The sequence below is a fragment of the Boleophthalmus pectinirostris genome, unplaced genomic scaffold (assembly GCF_026225935.1).
Source record: "Boleophthalmus pectinirostris isolate CB_2022bp ecotype Guang Dong unplaced genomic scaffold, ASM2622593v1 HiC_scaffold_669, whole genome shotgun sequence".
NCBI classification, from domain to species: domain Eukaryota; kingdom Metazoa; phylum Chordata; class Actinopteri; order Gobiiformes; family Gobiidae; genus Boleophthalmus; species Boleophthalmus pectinirostris.
This window is the reverse complement of record NW_026571463.1, coordinates 1-25,000: the sequence shown is the minus strand read 5'-3', so window position 1 is coordinate 25,000 and position 25,000 is coordinate 1. Positions and strand designations below refer to the sequence as shown.

Genomic DNA, 25,000 nt, shown 5'->3' with positions numbered 1-25,000 from the left:
CCGTAGTATAGTATGCTGTCATTACAAGACGCATGGTTCTTTAAAAGGCCTATAATATGCTACTTTCTGTTCTGTGTTATAATGTTGTTTCTTCATTAAAAACATACCTGGATTTGTGTTTTGTTTCATTCACATATGTTTAACATACAAACCCGGCATATTTAGGCTGGGTTTTTCTCTCAGTCAGAAAACACTCTTTTCAACCTTGTGATGTTGATGTTGTGATGTGGTTATACAGGAAGTCCACTAAATTCCACACACCTTCATTAGAATCATTTGGATAATTTCAGGCCTGGAACTGCCATTGCTATTTCTTCTGAATTAAATGTAAAAGGTAGCTATTAACTCGAAAACTACCACTACGTGACATCACAAGGTGGAAGAGAAAATTTTAAGCTCTGGAGATATAGCCAGACTAATAAACCAGGATTACTGTGTAAAAAAAACAAAACCCACCTTCAGATATATTTTTGAGGAGGTAACAGCATGGGTAAATGCTCACAGGAGTACATTTTGTGTAATACAAGATCTTTAACTTTTGCACCAAGCAAAACTTTTCAAATGTGCGCGATCTGTCTATATACAGACCATAAGACCTATGTGTCCTCCATGGGAAGATTAAGATGATGGCAACCCAGGGTTAATTGTGACTGTAATACATATTTTAAACCAGTAAGTGCATAAGTGAATGGATATAGTGCTGGATTATAACTAAACAGGTCTAAAACATAACATAATTGCAACTAAAATAGAGGTAAAGTTTAACTATCCATATAAGAACTTTAACCATGGTCCACATACTGACAATGGAAAACATCCCCAACACACACATAATATGTAAAACAAATAGGCCTATGTATTAATTTACACAATTTAATTTAATATTTCTGATCACTTAGCCTTTTAAGTTAGGCTCTTACTGTTAATAAAAGTGCATGCTGACTTGTTAACACATTTGTCACTTTTATTGCACTTCACAATGTATTTCAGTTTGTTTGTGCACTCAGCTGCCACTTCCGTATTTACTCATATTAAACTTAAACCTCTCTGAACCGCTATAGAGGATGTATGACTAAAAATAACATATTCTTATAATATGTGTGTGTGTAAAATGATATCTGATACAGCGTTTCAACAATGCTACTTGTGTCCAGGATCAGATTTAGCCTGCATTACTATGTCTAATGCTGACAGCAAAGGAAGAGATCGTGCACCCACTGTTTCCTGTTACACTTAAGTCCTGTTTTATGACCTTATGTAAACGCTATATAAAGCATCAAATACGGACTCCGTCTACTAAATGTGTTGCTTTCCATAAACAATGACAGCACATGAAAAATATTCCAATTTAAACAAGCATCATTGTTTATTCCTCCATATAATAGCTGAGTACATCTCATTTATTCACATCAAGATTCACTTAAGAAAATATTTGACCATAGAAATACCACCAGATCTAAGCCAGGACTATAACAGTATTATACCAGGTCAAAGTAAGTCTAAAACCAGATTCTAAAAAGGACAGGGGGAATTCATCAGGTCATAGATATTTAATAACCACTTCCATAGTCTACTAATATCAAATTAATCACTGGATCTTTGAATTTAAATCATCAAATCATGGCTTCAGCAAAGTTTGATACACAAATTATTCTTATAAAAGACAATTTATAAGCTTAAAATCTTAAAATGTGCAAAGACTTCACTTAAGAGACAGTAGGTCAAAAATATAAGAAAGCCCTTTTTGAAAACACAAGCAAAAAGCAATTAAAACACATTTTTAATAATTATAGCTATAAATGAGAAATTTGAGTGAGAGTAGACAGGGACTTACAGCACACCTTCTGCCCAGTAGCTCCTCCAGTTTGTCATTCTCCTGTGCACTCAGCAGGCTGCTCCGAGCACTCTCAGTCTTAGCTTTTGATCCACGGCTCATTGTGTGTTATTTTAATACTTTTTGGGTTTAAAATTATTGTGCGGAGCATTTAAAAAGTCCTCTACCTCCACACCAATGTGAGGACTGTTAAAGGAAGTATCTGTTCTCTGTTTTGCGCATACATCAGTTCAAGCAGGAAATGGACTACCACACTTCTCTAACCCCCACTTTTCTTCTGTCTTTCAGATGCAATGAATGTGCTGCTTCCATTTTGACATCAACAGCAGCACTATTTCAATGTATGCGTTGTGTCAAAAATGTCTCAATAAGTATCGCAACCTTATTATACATTTGTACAAAGATTTTTATTGACAATATTAATTTAAAATGTACAGGAAAAGCAACAACATCACAAATTAAAAGCTGACTGCATTATTTTAACTTAGAAATCCATGATAACTTTGCTCACATTTCATGTCAGACATTTTGAACACTGGATGGGTGTCTATTTGTTTTGACCATTGCAAAATATCAGAAATAATGTTTAGCATCTTTCTTAATGTAGTTCTTTGGTCAGCCTCACTGTATCTGTGTGAAATGTGAAAAATATATTAGCTTTTATACCTCAGTAACTCTTTTCTTTTATACAGGAATGGACCTTTAATGACATGAAGAAGTAGGAATAGTTATAAATAGTTCCCTCAAATATTGAGTCCATGTTTTAAATAATATAACAATAATTTTGTTAATGTACACCGTATAACTTTACATTTCAAGAGTTTTCCATAGAAATCTGCTGAGACTATGGTGGCACAGGCAATCATTAGTTGATTTTATTTATGTAAATTTGGTGTAAGTGGTCACTTTTTGCCTTACTTTAATGGTGCACTATGTCATTTTTCTGGTGAAGGGTCTGCCACCTGCTTGTCCCCATGGAGACAATATTGCTTTGCCTGGAATGTTCCAAAGAATGGCATTAAACTTATCTATCCCCATGGAGACAAGCACCTCAACGTAACAATGTTTTTCAAGTAATCTTTTTTTGCAATAAACACTTGAATTGAATAAATACAAGTGGGGTATGAAATATTGTTAGGCCACACTATACACCCATCTGAAAAGTTACATTGTGCACATTTAAAGCAAAAAGTCTATTCTTATACACCAATTTGTTGCTCAGCTTTTTAGTTTGAGGGGCCACCGTAATCTCTTCTGTTAATAGGAAACACTGATTCATTTTAACAGTAAAAAATTAATGGTCATGGTGACATTTAAATAGCACAAAATACACTTGGCTTTCAGTAAAGATGTTGGGGAAGTAGCTCAGATAAATACTACAGGCAGTGACCAAGCTATTCCATTAGACTGAGTACTGGCCCTGTACCATATTTATGCAAAATTCCAAATAAAACTTTCCACTTGGGTCACGATACACAAATTCCTCCTTCATAGAATGCTTCTTAAAGGCCCCTTTCAGTCATAGTAACTTGTTTTGTCTCTCATGTCTTCTCCCCTGTAATGGGACGGTTCTGCCCTCACATTCACATTATAATGCTTTTCTTTGGTCTGTGCATAGTTTCAAGCATTCAGGTTTGTCTTTAGTTGGGCAGTTGAAGGGTAATTTACAAACAGGGAGAGCTTTGGTTTGCAGTGAAACCGTTCCTTCAGTGTCCGCCTCCACTCCGGGATTCCCCAGTCACCCAGTCTATGATAATGAACGACAAGCTCATGATCATAAAGATGAAGCCAAGTGCAGCAAAGCACGCCGCCTAGTGGAGAAAGAAGGACATTTCAATAGGAATCACAAGAAAAAAATGTCAGTTTTAACGTGATAATGTTCAGCGTGCGTTTTGTTGTTGAAAATATGTCATCATAGTTTTTGTGAATGAAATGTATAAATACATGAAAAATAAATAAATGTGATTATTAAAGTACAATTATGATTGGATGAGAGATGAAAGAGTCCCAGTGCTGAATACTAATTCAAGTATGGGTTTGTTTGTGAATCTGAGGTTCATTAAGCAAAGCAATATAATAATGATGTAACAGTAAAGTCAAGTCAATAATAATATGAAATCTAAAATCAGCATCTTAAGATAATCTGTTACAGTGTATAAGCACAAGGTATGAGTACTAATAAGCAGCGAAGTACACAACAAACTGATTCTCTGTTTATTTTACCCCTTTTGTCTATTATTTTATTTTATTTATTTATTTCAGACAGGGACAGCACACAATTTTTGCATTTTACCTTAACAGGAGAGATGCATTGTACATCAGGTTGTAGCATCCGTGCTAATTTCCACCTGTAGTCCCTGGACAGGTTCATTGATTGATTGTATTTAACTGACCTTGACTATCAACTGTTCATGGAGACCTGTAGCATGTTTTGGTACTGTCACCACATAGGCCAGCTTTTGAATCCTTACTTAAATTTCTCCTGACTGCTTAACCACCTTACCACAGACCTGCAGTTTTGTATTATTAGACATCATAACTTAGTCTCTTGACAAACTTGTTCAAATGCTTAAATAGTAACTGCGAAACCAACTGTCAGGTCAGTGCACCATGAAACCATACCTGAATCTTTTTTCTTGAGAGCATCGGCTCCATCTCTTCAGGGACAATACGGATGTAAAATATTCCTGGCAGGATAAAGATGAGGCTTGGGGCAGAGGTTGCACCTGAAATAACAATAATATAATAATAAATAATAATAACAGAAACAGCAATAGTTTAGTGATCTTGTAACTATCAAAAGAGTAAGCTGATCTGTAAAACTCACCAATAATACCAAAAATGTCACGAATAGAGGGCACAAAGATTACAAGCTGGTTGACAAGGAAGATGAGGGAAAATGCAATTAGAATGTGCCTGGCCCAGTGGAATGGTTTGTCAGGGAATAAGATCTGCTGCACAGCTCTCCGAATCTAAAAGAAAACATAGAATAATGAATAATAATACAATTTCAGAATTTTTAGTTCTGAAAACCATGGATAACTTATGAGCTTAAAAAAGTCAGGTTAAGTCATTTGAAAGGGCCTTAAAGGTTACTGCAGGAGCTCATGGTGGTAAAAAGTTTGCCCAAATAAGCTTGATCTTGATACAATGTTGTGCTTTGTCTAAACTCTTTTCCCTAGAACTTTCACTGCACCTGAGGCCTTGACATTATCGTCATGTGGTAGATAGAGTTAAAAGAAAACCAGCATCAAATGCCAAACTCAGACCTTGAAGCACAGTTATTTTCAAGACACTTCTGCAGCTAAAATTTAAAACTACAAACTAGACACCGTTATTATGCCAAATGCCAACATGCAGTAAAGAGTGTAGGCACTCATGGTGAAGTGTCTTCGTTAGTGTCACAAAGATGGCATGTTGTAGCAGTAGTTGATAGTTTATATACAGATTTGATGAATCCACCTGTCAATCACTCAGAGCATTTTAAAAATGTATAACGCTGACTGTCTCAAAACTGGACAATAGACAAACATTTCCCAATATATAAATATAATGTAAATTAATGGTGCATTATTCTGGTAAAAGGCCCAACACCAATTATTTCCCAGGTGCTTTGCTTTGCCTGGAATGTTCCTGTATTGCCAGGAATGTTTAACATTACACATATCTAGCTTGCATTTACTCAATTACAAGAGTTTCTATTGCAAAAAATAAAATAATTATAATAGATTGAAAAACATGTGTTTTTTTGTGGTGACCATTCCTTTCCATGGATCTGACCTGTAATTTGGCTTAGTTGGCACTGCATGCTTCTTGCCATGGAGTTACATCCCAGGGCAAAAGGGCAAAGCAAAAACTCATAAACTTGTGTGGTAGACATCCACCAGAAAGGTTACACAGTGTATCTTTAAGTGCTAGTGTTTCTTACTGGGAACAGCACCACAGGAACAGTGAGAGTGACAGCCACGAGCACAGCCAGGCGGACACAGAGGATCAGCGCATCCAGAGGGTTCACACGGTTGTACGTGTGCAACAGCTCAGACTCCACCGCTCCTGAAAAACAAAAACAATACTATAAGAGATACAAGCAGCATGGAGGTGTGAAGACTGGAGTTTGGGGAAGAGCAATGAAAATTGAAATCTGCATACAATATCATTTAAATGACATTAAAGAACAAGCACTGTACCACAAAATAAATTAAATAAAATGACATAAATACTAGGAATGGGACAAGCTCTTGTGCTTCAAGACCTCGTGAGACAGAACTGCTACAAGATTGTGCACACATGAGAAAAATGATCTTGTGAAATATAGTTTGCATGCATTTACATTTGGATTGGGCAAAAAAATGGTCCGGTTGAATTACACATTTTTAAGTGCCCGTAGCAGGGCAACAACACAAATATTATATAAAATAAATACAACATTGTAAAGCCAAAATTATGAACTGGATTGCATAATTTACCAAACTAAATTACATCCAATCAAGTCCAACTCATGTCCCGTCTCAACCCACACCTAATAAATACCATTAAAAAATGACAGTTAACAGACAAACATGAAAATAAAATAATTTCAGTTGTCATACATTCATGTCATTCTCCATACAGCAGTTGGACAACTCACCCTTATATAATAGGAAAACTTATGTCATTTTGAACTGAATTTCACTTACTTCACATTTGGTATGTATTGTATATTATATATTTAATTACCATTTATTAATAAATATTACATGGAGCTCATGTTTAATTTTATCACTTAAATTATTATTATTAAGTTGTATTTGCTTAGATTAGTTTCCATTGTATTTTTGAGCTTCTGTGTGTTCTGGAAATTTCCAAATTTTTTAAAGTCTAATTGTAATTTTGAGTTACAGAAGAGTGATATGAACCTTTTGAGACTTACCGAAAAAAGTGAGGTATCCAAAAATGGCAGTGAGCAGGTACATGACAAACATGGCCACGATGGAAATGTTGGCAACCTTCTGCATGCGATTCCGGTTGGCTCTAGGTGGAAAATAACAGTAATATGCGGTTCACATTCATGAAAACATTATCTGCTTTGAAGAGTTTAACTTACTCTCGGAGCTCAGTGTATATAGGGAGAACCTCAGGGTGGCAGACAAAAGCAAATGCCAGAATGGGGATGGTATATGCTGTCTAAAAATAAAGAAATGTTATGATCAATTAGATAAATTCACAAACTAAACCTAATAATTTCTATTATTCACTTGACCTAAGAACTCACTGAAACACAACACAAAACAATATTAATTTAAATATTGACTCTGTAATTTTAAGTCATGTTAGAATCTTGTAGCCTCATGAAAAAACATACCTGGAGTGTTGTTTCATTCACATGTTGGGTAAACATTTATTAACAGTCTATCTACATCTGTGATGTCATGAAGTGATAGTTCTCAAGATAACAACTACCTTTAATCTTTTGGTCATCAGAGACTGGCAATCCCAGGTCTGAAATCATCCAATTATTATTAGTGCATGGAATTTAAAACATAGTGGAGCACTTCCTGTACGACACCATAAGAGTGTTTTCAGTTTGAGAGAAGAGCCTAAATAAGCAGGGTTTGTGTGTTAAACATATGTGAATGAAACAAAACTAATAACATAGTAATATGGGCCCTTTAAATAATCTTGACCTAGAGATTACCTATTACCTACCTATTATTATTTCACTTGCCTGAGAGTTGATAGTGAACATCTTTGCTTCACAAAAATCATCTGCAACAGCAGTATGAGTGTGACTTGTGTTGTGATAATCTGGTGGAGGACAGGGGATGTTGAACTTCTTGTAAATAACCTGTAAGAAACGCCCAGGAATAAAGAAAGACAAATATTGACATCTATGGTGCTGTGCAAATATGTAGCATCCTGTGAATGACTCACTGAAATCAGGAAGAACACCATACAAGAGAGTGAGAAGCCACTTGTGTATCCAAGATACCCTGGAGGGGAAAGGAGCAGAGCGTTTACAGTGGTGTCAGACACTCCACTTTGAAGTGTGTAAATGAACTAAAAGGTACAGAGACATGATAAATGAGAACAATATGGGAATCAAAAAGTGTGTCAACAATGGAAAACATACCAAGTTGTTTCATGAGAGCTAATGGAAGGATGATGCCAGTGCTAACAATGATGATCAAATAGTTTCCATTCAAGAACCACTCGCTGAAGAACAGTAAAAAGATGTTTAAATGAAAACAGGAAAATGTGAAATGACGGAATAAAACAGAAAACCAGACATTGGCCAATCACCAACACTCACCCTGTATTCTCTGTTTTACCAAGGAATGCTTGGATTACCAATGGGAGCTCTGACTTTACAATAAATAGGTAACTGGACATTGCTAAAAAGGAAAACACAGAATCTCCCATTATTTCTTTGACAGATAACACTTGAAAGAACAGTGGTATTATCTCATACCTCCAATATTGTGAACAGTAATAATGACAGCTGCTAACATTTTCCCTGGAGCACCAAAAGCTCTGTTCCCAAGCTGCTCATAGGCCCGGATGCCTGTGCACAAACATACCCACACACGAAAGAACATATGATATGAAGTCTGGATATGCTAACTATAGAAAGTATATTATGACCTATAGGTAACTGTGTCTTACCAACAACCCCTGCACTTTTCAACAGCAGATGGATGGAATATGCTGACAAAATGGCAATGAAGATCAACAAGATTCTGAAATCAACAAAACAGTGGATATCCAATTCACATTGGCTTCAGTATTTTATGCATTGTTCAGTGTTTGTGATCCACTCTTTGAAGAGCTCAGCCTGGTAATTCACACTTTATATCTTGAAATATATTTATAGTTATGGAAAACTAGTAAGTCTTTCAACCACAGTCAACTTACATTCAGAAAGCCATAATTGCCAGTAGAGGCTAAGATAAGAGAAGATATAATAAACCTTAGTTTCTCCCACAATGGGGAAATGCAACACAAAGCTAAAAAGAGCAGAAGAATAAAAACATGGAATCAAAAGGACTTCTATGCACTGACAAGTATAGAAGTTCAAAGTTCAAGAATAAAAACTATAGTTTAAATTTGGTCTGAGTCCTTATTTCTAGCTGTTTGGAACCTGGTTTAATCATAGTTATGACTAAGATTATTTGGTTAATCAATAATCTTAATTATTTCGGTCATGACATAATTGGAAAAAAAAAAAAAAAGGATAGCCATGAAGCAGTAGAAGGTTAATTAATACTCCAAAAAGTACGTTAAATGTAAAGTACTTTTTATTTAACTTTAACTTTACTATTTAGAAAGTTTGATTTCATAAAGCTGTTCACATAAAGGAATGGTTAGCTATTAGATCATTTAAGTTAAATGATAGATTATACTGCTGTTTGGTCAGGTGTCATATTTGTGAATAATCATAAAATCGAAATGTTTCTTCACAGTAATCTTAACACTAAAATGTGATCTTGTGACATCCCTAGTTGCAGTGTTATCCTACTTTGAAAGTAGTTACAAAATAATCAGCTGTCAAAATGCTACTATAACTGAAATAGTATTTGAAGCCAAACACTGAGAATCATTGATTTAACTCTATAATGAAAGTAAAGTACAGGTCACGTAAAAGCATTCTGGAAAAAAGAACAACTCTATTCAGTCCTCTGGTGGCTTTTGCTGCTCCAGCCCCTTGCCACATAGCAGCGCACTGATCCAAGCAGGCGTGTCTTGGAAGTGATCACCACAGGCTAAATTTAACCACTCAAATCTGATTTAAGGAAGCTGCATGTGATGTGGCCCCATTGAAATGGATCAGGCTTTACTGTGTAGTGGCAGTAGAACGGATACTGTGACATTACTGACAGATGCACAATGGGGAACACTACATAGACAGCACCCCTCCCTGTATCACATCCAGCCTAGCAACAAATGCAGTCAGACAATTGGTACGCAAGGCTGGGCTAGTGTCCTTATATGGCCCCACTGTTATAACGAATGGTATCCAGTGACAGGGGAAAACTGTTATGAATTAGGTAGTTACTAGATAGATAGATAAAGCAAGTTTATTTTGGTTGCATAAAATACACAAGTAAAATTATATGATTACACATGATTTTTACATAAAACAGAATCAACTGAAAAGAATTAATCTTAATAAAATATTCATTCATTATCTATTTTTTCATGCTTTATTATGGCTAATTAAGGTGTAGTCATTAAAAGGTGATCCTATTCTGATTTTGTCCATAGACCTTTATGCAATAATGTTATACAGTGTAAATAAATAATAATCATTCTATGCTCTAGCTAGTTTCTTCACAATATATAAAATACTAATTTAAGACTTAAAAATATGAAAGAAATATGTAATAAACACACATACATACATTATAATCCTACTTTTGACTTAAATACAAAATATAACACTTTTTTCTTAGTCTATTTTTTAAAATTATTACTAATGCTGTCATTCTCAGATGAAAGTATATACAGGAAAAGTACTGTAAATATAATATCTTTTAAAAAGAAAAATACCTCTCAAAGTGCTTCAAATAAGAAAGGACCAACTAAAAAGCCCTTGAATATACACAATACTACATTCTATCTATGCTCTGAATGGGCATACTCACATGAAAAGAATTATTCCGGTGTTGGACATGGCAAAAGCCAGTCCCAGGATTCCGCTGCCCATAATGGCGTTACTGAGGTTAAAGACCGACATTCCGAATGAAGTTTTTCCTTCAAACTGTGAAAAATAAAAGTATAAAACATTTAAAACCATTTGTAGCAAATTTAAACCAACAGAGGTGAAGTTGTGACTTACATCTGTAAATTGTGATTCTTTCTTGCTATCAGTTTTATGAGGTAGAAATTCTTCTCGTTCTGCATTAATGGCTTCAAGGCCATCAAAACTATAAACATAAATTAAAACAAATTAGGATTAAGTATATTTAACATAGGTTAATTCATAATTTATGACAAAAACCTTTCTTCTTTGCTGTGTCCATTCATTTTCTGGAGCTCCATTCTGACTGAAGAAAATTTTGCTTCACTGAAATATGTGACGATTAAATAGCTGCAAGAAGAGATACATTATGTTATCTATGATCTATAGAGGTAGTATTTGACATTTGTTTTATGTGTACTACGCATGGGGACTACAGTTCTATTGCAGGAGCCATAAAAATTGTGACCAAGAATTGTAAACATTTACCCATTTGCTGATTTTATGTTGAGGTTTGTTTTCAACTTTTACATTGATTAGAAGTGGGTATTTGAATATAGTTTTAATGCTGTGCAATAACCATAAGGTATACAAAACATGTACAGGTTGTTTATTATTCTAGTATGGTCTGCATCCTCACTGAACAAGTTGAGACAGTAGACCACCCAGCATATAACAATTTACTCCTTCCAAAATTTATAAAAAATGTAAATACTGGTGCAGTAAAGTTATGACTGCATATTGGAAAACAATAACTGTCAGGGAAAAAAACAACAACAACCACCTTTCAACAATTAACAGATAAATTCAAATTAGAGAAAGATGACGTTTTTAGGTATCTAAAGCTGAGACATCATTTCAATGCAAATATTACACTCCAAAACCAGAGAGCGATCCCTTGATTGGGCTTTTTTTAGGTGTCTGTAAAGAAAACTTCTCAACATACTCTGTTTTACAGTCAAGAAAAACAAACTCTACCATATATATTAAACTAAAATGTGAAAAGGAGGCAGGGATCACTTTAACTGATTGGTTAAATATACGTAAAACCACTGCAACAACCTCAATTGGAGGTGAGATATTTCAGTACCCCTAGAATTAAAGAACATCAAGCCAAGAGAGAGGAACAAGGTAATTGTTGGAGAAACTGTGGAGTCATCAGTTGGACATTTTCACATATTCATAATATTAAGCTTTTTACAGGACTGCAATTGTAGGTAAATTGTAATGTATTTTATTTGGGGAAACATACCAACTGGGCTGAAAGAAAAAATATACATTCAGATACTACAAGCAGCCAGCAAGAAGGCAATAATGCGAAAATGGCTACAGGACAAACCTCCTACTATTTCAGAATGGGCTGAAATAATCAACAAACTTTCTAATAAAAATAAAGTTAAAAAAAATGAGACAGTAGAAACAGTTGATTGTTAATTTTATCAGATGAATGTGTTTGTACTGGAAACACTTTATAGCCCTTATAAAAGACAAAGGACAGACCTGCATAAAGCTCTCTCTAATCCTTTACATGAGCATATGTCATAGATGCAGATGACTCCCCCTAAAATGAGTGTGTTTTTGTTCTGTGTGCTGTGGGCTGATGCAGGCATGGGCTGAGGGGTCATGGGACAGTCCGGTCTGTGGGCCAAGCTTAGCCTGAGGACTCTCACTCTTGACCCCAAAGACACTTTCACAAAGCAGTGTGCCATTCCTCAGAGTGCCCAGACGTCCCACTCAAAGAATACCTCTAATAGTGAGTGATCACCGGTCAATGTGTCAGACAAAGACTTTCTGTGTAAAATGGAGTTGTATCTAAATGCAGAGCCTTCCCCCACAACCTTCTTTAGCAGCATATTTGCATGGTTTCCCATGGCCAGTGGCCAAGATACACTGGGCTAAGAAAGTCAGGATCATTTGAGTTATTCTGATCCTTTGACTGCTTATGTCACTTTCTTCTTCAAGGGGACATTTTACAACCACCCACTTCCATTTAAAGGCAAACCAGACAGACCTGAACTACTGAGGTCTCATTGCATTTTTGCAAACATAATAAGGCATTCACACAACACAGACAGTGAAAATGAACCAAGTGTTTGGGTCAGAACTACAGTGCACTTTAGAGTGCTCTCTAAATAAAGTAGGATTGGATTGGATAGTGATTCTCAGAATGATGATCCCCTCTTACGATCATTGACTACACTTTTGTATAACAAAATAAAATCTGTTATTAACAAATACATCAACTGCTTCAAGATTCTTCTTTACAAATAATAACAATAATATTGTGGATTATATTGTGGATTAAATTGAAACACACAGCCTCCTATACACCACATGGCTGCTCCATCTGATGCAAGAGCTACGCACTATTGACAGCCCTTCCCTTCTGCTCCTCCACAAGGACACGCATGCACTTCTCTCACTTACCGGCTTCAGCCTCTGGAAAAACAATGGAATAACTTCCACAAATAAATCCTTAAACTTCCAAAGTCTATATCCACAAACAGAGGAAATCTGAGTTGTCCAGTGTTTACATACAGGACTATGTACAGAACCTTGCTCTTAGTGTCCAGAGCTCTTTGGTAGTGAAGGGAGAGTGAGGCAGATTAGTCACTATGGCGGGAGTAAACGGGAAGTGGGAACACCTACAGTTAACCCTTTGTTTAACTGGTTCAGGTAGACTGAGCTCAGGGGAAGAAACTCAAAATACACCACTCCCACAGGTGTCTACTACATCTCCTGTATTGTTTACACTTACTAATATTTCAACATATAATACAATGTATTAACATATTTAATTCAGTATATTTTGTTGTTAGATTTCAGGTCTTTACAGACATCTCAACATACTATATTGGCCCTTTATGTTCAATTTTAATTGAGTAAGGCAATATCACTATTGTTCATCTGCCTTTTTGTAAACAGTTGACAAAGGGTCAACATTTGTGGGTTTTGCTTCAAATATTTCTCATGAAAACACAATGAATTAATCTATATGGGAAGACTAGATCTAAGCATTATAAATTCTGCAATGACGAAAGTGTAAACACATTTTTTTTTCTATTTGGTGTAATCCCATTCTAATATTACAGGCGGCAGTGGAAGTACGTTGGTTTTCATGTGGTGGCTTTAGTTTCAGCATGGTGAACGCGACAGCCTGTATCCTGTTGGAAGTTAGAGTGATGTTAATTAGCTTAGGAGATAAGTGCTTTTTTAAGATAACCCACATGTGATAGTACTTACAAGTGGAAACATGCTAACACGTTGGCATAAGCTTGACCCCAAATTAACATTAGGCCCAGCACGAAAGAGAGGAAATGGACAACACATGCAACTAGACCAAAATAGAAAGATCCCACAGTTAATCCTCAATGATCTTGGTACCAGCCTAACACTGGTCTTAAGCCTACATTGAGAATTACCAAACCCATTGATTTGGCAATTAATACTGATTACACAGATGCAGAAATGTAATAATAACAGTGTTAAACGGTATAACTGTGCCAATTCCCCATTAGTAACTAACAAATTTAGCTATTTACAAATACCTTGTGAAGCTCACAGTAATTCTTATTGGGGACGGCCTTTTCCACAATATCGACACAGTACATTTAGTTGCATACTATGGAAAATTACAGACAAAACAGTCTCCATGGAGAAGAACAGGTGACAGAACAAAATGTTATACTTCAGTTCACACAAGTGCTGGACAATATGGCAAAAAACAATAAAAATTAAACAAATAAATAAATTCAACCTTAAAGCTACCATTTGTAGTTAGATTGGCTGACCCGCCTCTGTTGTATACTCACACACCACTAGATGCAATCTACATTACTACTATCTGATAGTATGTGCCAACTTTGGCCTGAAGAAGACTAGAGAGTACAGGTGAGTCTGAACGAAGGCCAGGTGAGGAAGGAACAGGTTTCAACGAACAAACAAACAAAAGTTGCGGATGCCAGCTTAAAATTTATGAACATACACAAGACAGACTTTAAATCAGTGACATGTCACAGAAAACAAGTTAAGTTAAATTTAAGTTCAAACTTGGCTCCAAACTGCATGCTCTTTCAGACAGAGCTGTATCTCTCCAGATTATTGTACACAATTTGAAACACTTGGATCTCAATTTGTTTTGATTAACTGCACAGCTCAAGTTCACACCCCACTATTATTGGTAAAATCCACCTGCCATTCAGAGCAGGTGAGGACAGGAGCAGTGGGTACAGATAAGTAAAAGTAGACCTGCATGGATCTGTGTTTGAGTATTGAACTGCATTTAAACAGATATAACAAGGTCTCCAGATAAGAATACATACTTACAATAATTTCATCATATGTAGCCTATTTTTTTAAATTATGGGTCATTCTTACACCAAATGCATGAGAAACACATTGGAGGAAGTTGGGTAAATGCTTTCATTCAACAAAATGTCATAATCGTTACAGACTACTTTCAGTTGGTTGATAAAGTTCAACGGAGTTACACATTTTGTCTCAGCCCAGAAACTCCCTTACTTGCCTTATCTCAGCTTGACATATATGTTCACTGAACAAGTCAATCTTATGTGTGTTAAGTGGAAAGTACCTGTTAAATACAACTTGAATGACAATTGCTTGAAATTGCTTGATGTTTGATGTATTTTCTTGGTCAAAACATAGTTGTTAATAATTTTATTCAGAACCAGTATGTACTACAATTGGCTAGAAGCATTGTTCTCCAATTCAATGGGTGACTGAACTACACAGACTAGACCTACAATACACCGAAATTCAAGCTGTAATTGTTGTAAGCCTCGATAACTCCCTAAAACAGGTCATTTCAAAAGATAGAACTGATTGTATGTATAAAGTCAACATGCAGAATTTTATGTCTAATATTAAATGAAATTCTTCACCAGGTCACCACGTGTATGAGTAGGAAACCGCCATTCCATTCATTCAACTTGTTCCGCCCATAACACGGCTTCTCCCAAAAGCCTACTTACCTTAGGGTATATGCCAGCAGGACCACTCTGAAGTAGTATAGAAGGAGTTATGGGTTTAAATTAAAAGTTGTGGCCTGGATCCACACTGTGCTTTTGTTGGAGTTGTGCTCTTCTCTGCAGCTGTAAGAGAAGAGAAAAAACACAGGGAGGAGATTGCCGCTAACAAAATTTCCTGCCATGTCACAAGTCCCTCCCTTTCCCTTCCCCAGCCACATGTTACATATTATAATACAAGGGTCTTTCTCTAGGAGAAGCGTTTTTAAAATCTGTAATACTGTGTAACCTGGCATCATTATCTTTTCTATGATTTGGTCTTGGTCTATGTATGGTTGTCCCTTTACAAATATAAGTATACCATAATGTAAACACTGGAGTGAAAATAAAGTCTATCCATAAATACAAATTCATCATGTGGTGGTACTTATGGCTAGAATCAGCAGCTGTAATGTTCATCAAATTTGATGAAAACTGCTGTTCTGTTTGTCTGTGTTACATAACGCTATTATTGCCATCTAGTGGGAGAATCAGTTAAGCCTACAAAGTACCAAAACAGATCAAACTGGACTCTGTATATAAAAAACTACTCTTTTATTATTTTATAAAACTATAAACAGGATTGGCAGCATGTAGCATGTCTGAGGCAATATAAACAACAGTAAGTGGGTCGTTCATCATTTCTTCTCAACCCACGCAAAGAAGTTACAGCGAGCCTCGGGGTTGGAAGCATGTCCCTGAGGACGGGCACACACAAAAAACTGCTTGCCAATGTTTGGCCCCTCCTTCTTCACGGTGCGGAGGACACACGGCTCCCCATGGATCTTACAGCATGGAGCAGGAGGAGGGCCCTTCAGCACAGACTTCCAAAACACTGAGCCTTTCTTGGCATCTGAGGTGGGTGTAAGAAACTGTGAGGTTGAACTGTCTACTTTAATAGTATGTCTGTCCTCTTTTGACGCACTGCTGGAACACACTCCTGCAGTATCTGTGACCCTGTGCTTGACCAAGGGCTTTGGAATAGAGTTGACCTCGCCCTGATTAACATTATTTTCACATCGCTTATCAGTCGATTCAATAGAAGAAACAACATTAACAGTCTTGGGTTTAAAAAATGCAAGTAGATTTCCTTGAGGCTTTGTAGTCTTTGTTTTTTTCCCTTTTGGAAGAGCTGAGTCTGCTGGCCTCTTTTCACCTCTTCCAGATGGGTTTACATTCTCTCGCCTCTCCTCCTCTTCTTGAGACAAAGGTAATTCCTCCCTAGGACTGGGCTGAGGTATTTTCTGGTCCATCTTCACTAGAAATCGAGAGAGTTTCTGCTGCTTTCCTGCAAACTCTGGAAGGTACTGTGTACAGAAAGGAGGAGGTTTAGGATTTGGGAGGAGAGTACAGCTCAGCTGTCCCCACACTGGACAGTGATCTGACCCCTCGACTTCAGGCATAATATCTGCTGCCACAAACTTGTCTTTTGCAAGCTGACAATCTGCAAATATATAGTCAATACGTGTGCCGTAGTTAGTCTGCCGCGCACCTGTCATAGTGGACCAACATGTGAACGCATTGGGACGAGTTGAGTGAAAAAAGCGAAACATATCCACAAACTTTCCTCCCCCAGACTGATTCAAAGGGGCCTCATGTTCTTCAGTCATGTCCTCATCTTTTCTGTCTTGATCATCTTGGTTACAGTGTAGAAATCCATTTAGCCATTTCCTCCCAGGGTTTTCTTCAAAATCATCCTAGGTAACACACCGTAGGTTTAATCATTATGTGAAAGATGCACACACAAAACATAGTAGTTTACTTTACTAATTTACTTTATCTAAAATAATTGCAATAGGAAAATGTAGCAACACTTTACTTACAATCTCACTGGGGTCGCAATGATCTATAGGTCTGTGAGATGTGTTTACGTCACCCAAAACAATAACATGGCTGTAAAGAGTAGAAGTAAAGGGTATTTATATTGCTTATTTTATTTGGTATTATATTCAATCTGCAGTCATCTGTAACCAGTGCTTCACCTTCCACTTTTCAGAATAGCTTCAGCTCGGGATTGAAGCAACTTGTAGAACTGCAGCTTAAACTGTTTCCTTTCAGGCTTTTCAGGATCTGCTCTTGGACAGTACACATTTATTACAGTGATGAGTTGTGTCCCACCTTGGCATCTGGTGAAAAAATAAATAATATAATTCACTCTGATTTTATTGTCACACTAGTATTAGTAACTCTTAGTGCGCTTAAAAAGATCAAAGCTGAGGTAATGAGGATAAACACATATGGAAAAGTATGTTATAGTGACTTAGGTGCCAAATACATATATTGCACTTTGAAACATAGTTTGATTTTTCACACATGACAGTAGACACAGAATCAATATTTCTCAGAAGCTGATTGATTTAAAATCTCTTTCAGTGTTTATATTAAAGCAACAGCAATTTGTTCAGAACAGTATTGATGCATAAGCCCTAATTCCTGCCTATGAATGCAGTTATGGAAAACTAAGCCTTACGTGATTCTGTGCTGTGTAATGACTGCACGTCCCTCGTTGTCTAAAAGCTGTAGCTCTTCATTAGAAAACTCTGCGTGATCACCGTAACATTTAACAGCTCCATCGTGGCTGGTCAAGAGGCCCGTGAGCCCCTCCTCTGCTGCACATGGAGTGGCCTGGTCTTTGCAGTAAGTGGCGACCCCTATGAAAGACAAGATTCAATGCAAAATGTGACAGGTGTGTTTATAAATAGATACCAACTAATGTGTAGGCTACAGCATTGTACCTGAATAGCCACTGCGCCCTCGACTGTAGCTGAAATACGAGTTATAGCCATCGACAATCGCCGTTCTTTCGTCAAGCAAGTCTCCTGCAGAAAAAAATGCATGTTTTCTAAGAAGAGCGACTTGTGCATAGCATGTGTTTTGTTCCTAAAACGTGACTTACTCGTAACCTTTGTTTCCTGAACGCAAATTATGTCTGCATCCAGTGAGTCCAGTGCTTTTTTAATGCCACTTCGAAAAGTTCTTATACCGTTTATGTTCCATGTTACGATCTTCATTGTGCAGTTGTGCAATTCTATTATTTAATCTCAGTTTTTCCCACATTAGACATAAGCGCACACCAGGAAGTATAGCGGAAGCCGATGAGTAAAAGCCGGATGTTTTAATTATTCTATTAATATTACATTTATTGTTTAATTATTTGCATTTATAACTGAATTTCAAAGAGCTATTATAGCTGATGAATCGTGGTGGTTTTAAATTAATGTCCCAAAAGCTTTCTCCGGGTAGGCTTGGGTCAATTGCAGTTTGTCTTTCGTGCGCTAGAGTGCGTAATGGTGCTGTCACGTTTTCGGCGCGTTTTTGACACTCGGCCGTACCTCCCGAGCAGAGGCTGAAACAGGAGAACTACACGGGTGGAGGAAGGGTAGGGGCGACAGTCTGTGGCTAAACCAGGCGTCCACAGTTAGGGCACAAGCCATCGCACCTCCTGTATCAGTCCCCGAAGGAAGACAGAGGCGAGCGCATTCAAGACGCTAGTGGAGCGCCTTTACCTAGTTACAACTAATGGGTAAGATGCCGCTCTGTTTCTTTAGGCCGACGGGGCTTTCTGGCTAAGTAGCTTCACCAACATCAAATGGCGTTAAAGGATGAGAATACCATGAGTTGGATAGCGATTGATGATAGGTGCTTCAGGCATGGATCTGGGTAAATTAGCTAACCACAAAGACTAGAAGCTAACCTTGCTAGCTAACATCCTCTAACTCGGATTGACGTAGCAAACAATCTAAATGCTATTAGTCACTTAAATTAGGCTGATGAGTCTCTCGTTCGCTATCCAGTGGTGAATTTTACTGTCGTATTAATAGGTTTATACATCTTAACCATGTGAGAATGTTTATTATTTTGCTATATATGTCCGTGGTTATGTGATGACTAGGGTTGCCATTGACAGAAAGCGTGAATTGAGCTTGCGGTTTTGGTTTGAAGGAAGCTGATGCTGTGTAGTAACACCTTATTAACGCTACATTCATCATTTGGAATCTGACATCCACTGGCTACTAGCATTTGCCTCTTGGGACAGTGATGGGGGTTTTGGGGCTTAAGAGCGCACGCTGCCCCACCCAGACCGTGGTAATCAATTATACATGATCCTTCTGCTGTTTCCTTGACCACTTTGTTTATTACATTATCATTAATGTGCTATACATGTACATCGTGTTAGTTTGTTGTCCATCTTAACCATACTCAACTATTGTGTGCTTAGGTGAGGTCAAGTAATGACATTTGCTATCTTTTCTGACCACGATGAGTAAATGTTCACGTTGTTTCCCATTAATAGAGGAGACTATGGTGCCTCCCTAGAGTATAACGACAGCCTGGAATATATTATCACAAAATCACACTTTGTTGCCCCACTGTATTATAAAAACATTTAAAAATCATTATACTGAGCAAAAAGGACTACTTGAAGATATGCATGGAGGAAAAAGCAACACTTTCACTCCAGAAATTAGATTAAATTAAATTATTCAAATTCTATATGACATGATAGTGTCTATGAACACAATGGGAAACACAAATTAAATTATATCTGTTTTCCAGTGAAGTGATGCCAGTGGAGTGAGCCGGTAAAAGGCTGGAGAGAGCCATGCTGGAGGCAGACTCTGACCCCGATGCCGCTGCTGTGGCAGGAGAGGGGGAGATGGAGCTGGGGAGTGGAGACCTCAAATCTGAAGTGCTTCGGCTGACGTTGGAGCTTCAGGAGGCCACAGAGGAGAAACTGCAGGCTGCGCGCTACGGCCTGGTGGTGTTGGAGGAAAGCTCTGCCCTGAAGAAAAAGCACCAGCAGCTAGAAGAAGAACATGAAACCCTCAAAGTAGAGCTGCAACAGTTGAGAGAGGTGAGCCATGCTGGCGTTACGTTTATTATTGACTTGAAGGTATTGCTTCTTAAGGGATGGTCTCTAATGCTTGTCCTCAACTGTTATATTCTGATTTGTTTAAGCAAATGTTTCTAAAAACAGATAACAGGGTTATTTGCATTGGTTATATGCATTAGTTAAAATGGGAGTTAGTATGTGCTAGACCTTCCTGAATTATATTTTGCTGGTTTAGTAAGATTATTTCTGACATAAATCTTCCAGGACACAAAGAAAAAAATGTGTTCAATTATAAATATAAACAAAGCTGTTATGTCTATGTTTCATCTATTTTACATAATCTCCATAAAGCCAATTTCTTGGCAGTTCACATACCTCGGCTTTGACTGAGTTATAACACAGTGAGGAATGACCCCATCTGTTGGAAATTATATAACCATAATATGATGTTAAGTGTGAACTTAACGTGTTAATTTAGTTCAGATTTTCTGTGTCAGTGAACACGAGTCATAGGGTATTTGTACATTTTGTTTAACAGAAATGTACATTACAGTTGATTATTTCTTTATTGTGATGCAATTTTTTTTAAACTTTGTTTAAAGGCATTTGCAGATTCTGTGAGCAGCCAAAAGCGCGCAGCGGCTGATGGAGAGTGCCGCGAAGAAAGCTTACTGCAGGAGACTGCCTCGAAGGAGGCTGCCATGGCAACTCGCATGGAAGAGATTCAGGCAGAGCTAAAACAGACGCGACTCGCTCTGAGTAACGCTCACGCTGAAATTGATAGACTGGCCGTCCTGTCCACGCAGTTAAAAAAGGTGTGCTCCCTGATTGATATGTGTATTTGTTTCCACTTGTGTGCAGCCGTAACAATGTACTGTCCATAGGAGTGTGAATGTTTGGAGGCTGAGAAAGGCCACCTGAGAGACGAGATGAAGGAGTTTAAAGTGCGTGAGCTGCGACAGTTACAGGACAACAGTGAATTAGAAGAAGAAAACACATCACTGCAAAAACAGGTTTCTGTGCTGAAGGAAAACCAGGTCAGGCCCAGTTTCCTACACAATAGTTTTGCATCACTCATTCTGTACTAAATAATACAAATATTCTTCAGACCAGTAAGCATGAAACTGTTCGTTAATCGTCGCAGGTCGAGTTTGAGTCCATGAAGCTGGAGCTGACCCAGAAGAACGAGGAGCAGGAAGAGCTGAGAGCCCAGCTGGATGAGGCTGCACGGCTGAAGGAGATCGCGGAGCGGCAGCTGGACGAGGCCCTGGAGGCTCTGAGTGAGGAGCGGGAGCAGAAGAACAGTCTACGCAGAGAGCTCTCTGCCCTGACCCTCAACCCCTTTGAGTCCAACCTGGAGCTACATCTGGACCACCTGGACGACAGTCAGGAGGAGGGTCATGGCGGAGAGGCTGAGGGAGAGGAGCAGGACTCTACCTTTAACAACAGTCCTGGGTCTACTCCCGGTTCTGCTAACCCTCCTCACTCTGGGGGCTCCAAAACTAATGGCCTCATCCACCGCTCAGTGCCACGGCGAGCTCCTACCTCTGGGCTGGTGTCAGACCTGCTGAGTGAGCTGCACTTTTCTGACAGCCAGAAACTAAAGCAGCAACTTTTACAGGTAGGAACTCACTGACTTCTGTGATATATATATTTTTATTTTATATGTGTGTAAGAATGGTTTTAATATATAGCACTATATAAACGTATTAATTTTGCATCATATAAACATCATTCGAAAACTGCATATATTTGTGTGTGCATAGGTTGAACGAGAGAAATCTAGCCTGACCAGTAAAGTGGAGGAGCTGCAGATGCAGCTGGTGATGTCAAAACAGGCCCTGAGTCAACACGAGGACAAGGTGGAGGCTCTCACCCGAGAGTTGGAGGCAGTGAGAAACGGCACTCTTCCCAAAACAGAAGGAGATAATGAATCAGAGAATGGAGAAGTATTTGACTATGAAGTGGATACGAAGAGTAAGGAGGTACTTGAAGCCAGGATGCGAGCGGCCAGTGAAGAACTGTTGAAACTCCGAGATGAGCTGTCTCAAGCAGGAGCCCGATACAACAACCTGGAGCAGAGATACAAACAGGAGAAGGAGCGCTGGAGGTCTGAGGCCCAGGAGCTTGCGGATAAGATCCGGCAGTGTATTAAGTCCAGTAAACAAGATCAGGAGCGCATAACTGAGCTGGAGAAAGAGATCGGGGCTACAAGGAAAGTGGCTATTGATTCAGAGGGACATTTGAGTGTAGCGCAGGAAGAGCTGCTGGCCTTCTCTGAGGAGCTGTCGAATCTCTATCACCACATCTGTGTTTGCAACAACATAACACCCAAAAGAGTGACTCTAGACTACTACAGAGGAGGAGGGGGCAGTGGGCGAAGGCTACCTCACCCTCAGCACAGTGTCCCAAAGAAGCGCCCTGATGAAACATTCATCTCCAAAGCTGCAGCGCTGCAGTTCATGGGTGAAGTGGACAGCTGTGGGGCCAGTGGTGACTCCTCCAGTTGCCCAGGGTCCCCCACTCTAGACTTCAGGGACCCCTCAAATGTGCGCAACCTGGTGGCTGTCATACGCTGCCAAATCAAGCATTTACGGGTAAGGAAATGTACTACATATTGCACAAGCATAGTTTTTATATAGTAATATAAAAATATATAGAAAATATAGAAAAATATCCTTTTTATAGAAAACCTTATTGTACTTAAACTTACAAATATTTTGTGAAATCCATGGGATCCTGTTTATACTCAGATTTCTCTCAAGTAATATTGCTTCTGGAGCTGTTGACAATGTCCTCTTTGAACAGAAGCCGACTCTCGTCATAATTGCAGTGGCAGAAAAATCACAATTCAGTTTTATTTCTAAATCATGCATCATAAAATGGTATTCATATAAACTTCCATCCATCCATTAACTTTCATTCCATCATAGAACAGTGTAGCTAGGCTACACTGTGTGAAAACTGTGTGGCCTAGCTAATTACCAGATCAGACTTCTCACTGAACTTCAGTCACAAATCCTGTGCACGCTGTGAGCTTTACTAACACGTGGGTTTGAGTTTGAATGGAGTGGATTAACAGAATTCAAAGTTAACTTTCGACTTTTCAGTAACAAAAATCCTTAAAGAAAACACCAGTATCTTAAACAATTAGAGACTTGATATGTATTAAAGGTGCACTGTAGAACATTTCTGGTGGAGGGTCAGCCACTTTTTGTCCCCATTGACATGTTGCCTGGAATGTCCCATAGTATGGCATTAAACTCATTTATTCAGTTACAGGTATTTGTATTGCTCATAAATGACTCTTTCTATGAATGGAGTCGCTTAACTTGGACTAAAGGTGTCATGCTTGTGCTTGTCATTGTAGAAATAAGTAATAAGTTGCCAGGCAACAGTAACATCTTCATGAACACAAGAATGTGGTAGACTCACCATGAGGAAATTTACCTAGTGCACCTTTTAAGACTCAAAATGCCAATTCAAGTTATCTGAATCTAAATTGTAACTCTTTTAACATGTTTGAACCAACTTTAATGTGTAATTCTTTATCCCGACCACAGGTGGCAGTGGATGTGTGTCGTCAGCGGGGTGCCATGCCATACTCTGGGCTCAGTGCCAGTGTGGAGGCCGAGCGCGACACTGAGAGCCTGATGGAGGAGGTCCTGAAACTCAAGTCTCTTCTGAGCACCAAGAGGGAGCAGATCGCTACACTAAGAACTGTTCTCAAGGCTAACAAACAGGCAAGCCGCAACAAGCACTGATTTAGACCTATAATTTAAACTTTTTTCCAACGTGACTAACATAAGGCACTTACAAATTCCTTAAAGTTAACACTGGTCTTTATATTTTCTTTCAGAGTTTGTTATTGCTTTACATTAATTGATTAGTTCATCACCTTAAAGCTAATCTGTACATAATCCTGCTTTAGACTTGGCAGTATGGATACCCATTATTATCTCTGTCTAGACAGAGGTCTTTTGGCCATTGCCAAGCACTGCATCTCCTCTTTCTACCTGATCATATGACACAAGTGTTAATTCATTTTTGTATTTGAGTCTACTGGTCATTTTAGTCCTTTATATACAGATTGCCCATTTAGAATTTTATTGATTCTGCTCTGAAGTGTTAAAGTATATCACTGGTAAAAATACAGGCAGACTTTTTGCCAACATTGTAATGTTTTCTCTTGTTCTGATCTGAAAAACAGTTAATTAAACATTTTTTGTAATTTACAGACTGCAGAGCTGGCTTTGTCCAACTTGAAAACCAAGTATGAGACTGAAAAGGGCATGGTGTCAGAAACCATGGTGAAACTGCGGAATGAGCTCAAAGCTCTTAAAGAAGATGCTGCCACCTTTTCCTCTCTCAGAGTCATGTTCGCCAGTCGGTAAGTCCGTTAATACCTTCATCTGTGGGATATGAAGTGTGAATGTGGAAGAACCTAAATGTTTCTTCAGTCATTCTTTACCTGGAGTGGCCCTTGTGTTTTGTCCCTCTTCTGCCACTATTTCTGTAATCTGATTACAATACTTAGTGTGGCTGAAGACTGTCAGGTTCACGTGAAGATTACAGCCCACATGCTTTGCCTT

At 38.2% G+C, this 25,000-nt stretch overlaps 3 protein-coding genes across 4 annotated transcripts; 1 reads left to right on the top strand and 2 right to left on the bottom strand.

The window, feature by feature from the left end:
- Positions 1 to 2,216: 2,216 nt before the first annotated feature.
- Positions 2,217 to 15,707, bottom strand: LOC110164547 (sodium-coupled neutral amino acid transporter 3-like). Of its 2 annotated transcripts, none has more exons than XM_055164393.1 (16): positions 15,542 to 15,707; positions 10,812 to 10,901; positions 10,650 to 10,737; positions 10,456 to 10,571; positions 8,477 to 8,550; positions 8,283 to 8,375; positions 8,124 to 8,205; positions 7,944 to 8,026; positions 7,745 to 7,803; positions 7,535 to 7,658; positions 6,918 to 6,993; positions 6,744 to 6,844; positions 5,763 to 5,887; positions 4,662 to 4,806; positions 4,457 to 4,560; positions 2,217 to 3,645 (listed from the first exon to the last, which is right to left on the bottom strand). In XM_055164393.1, the coding sequence occupies exons 2-16, from the start codon at positions 10,850 to 10,852 to the stop codon at positions 3,541 to 3,543; spliced, it is 1,416 nt and encodes a 471-aa protein (XP_055020368.1). In that variant the 5' UTR covers positions 10,853 to 10,901; positions 15,542 to 15,707; the 3' UTR covers positions 2,217 to 3,540. The 2 variants fall into 2 exon arrangements, with proteins under 2 accessions (XP_055020368.1, XP_055020369.1); XM_055164394.1 differs by lacking the exon at positions 15,542 to 15,707 and adding an exon at positions 12,978 to 13,867.
- Positions 15,708 to 16,112: 405 nt separating this feature from the next.
- Positions 16,113 to 18,701, bottom strand: apex2 (APEX nuclease (apurinic/apyrimidinic endonuclease) 2). The gene is made up of 6 exons (XM_020929761.2): positions 18,471 to 18,701; positions 18,310 to 18,393; positions 18,045 to 18,225; positions 17,557 to 17,700; positions 17,398 to 17,467; positions 16,113 to 17,271 (listed from the first exon to the last, which is right to left on the bottom strand). The coding sequence occupies exons 1-6, from the start codon at positions 18,583 to 18,585 to the stop codon at positions 16,213 to 16,215; spliced, it is 1,653 nt and encodes a 550-aa protein (XP_020785420.1). The 5' UTR covers positions 18,586 to 18,701; the 3' UTR covers positions 16,113 to 16,212.
- Positions 18,702 to 18,889: 188 nt separating this feature from the next.
- zgc:162200 (uncharacterized protein LOC558638 homolog) lies at positions 18,890 to 24,944 on the top strand. Its single transcript, XM_020929759.2, has 8 exons — positions 18,890 to 19,097; positions 20,132 to 20,429; positions 21,011 to 21,223; positions 21,293 to 21,445; positions 21,553 to 22,029; positions 22,175 to 23,005; positions 23,972 to 24,151; positions 24,647 to 24,944. The coding sequence occupies exons 2-8, from the start codon at positions 20,178 to 20,180 to the stop codon at positions 24,800 to 24,802; spliced, it is 2,262 nt and encodes a 753-aa protein (XP_020785418.2). The 5' UTR covers positions 18,890 to 19,097; positions 20,132 to 20,177; the 3' UTR covers positions 24,803 to 24,944.
- The last annotated feature ends 56 nt before the right edge of the window (positions 24,945 to 25,000 follow it).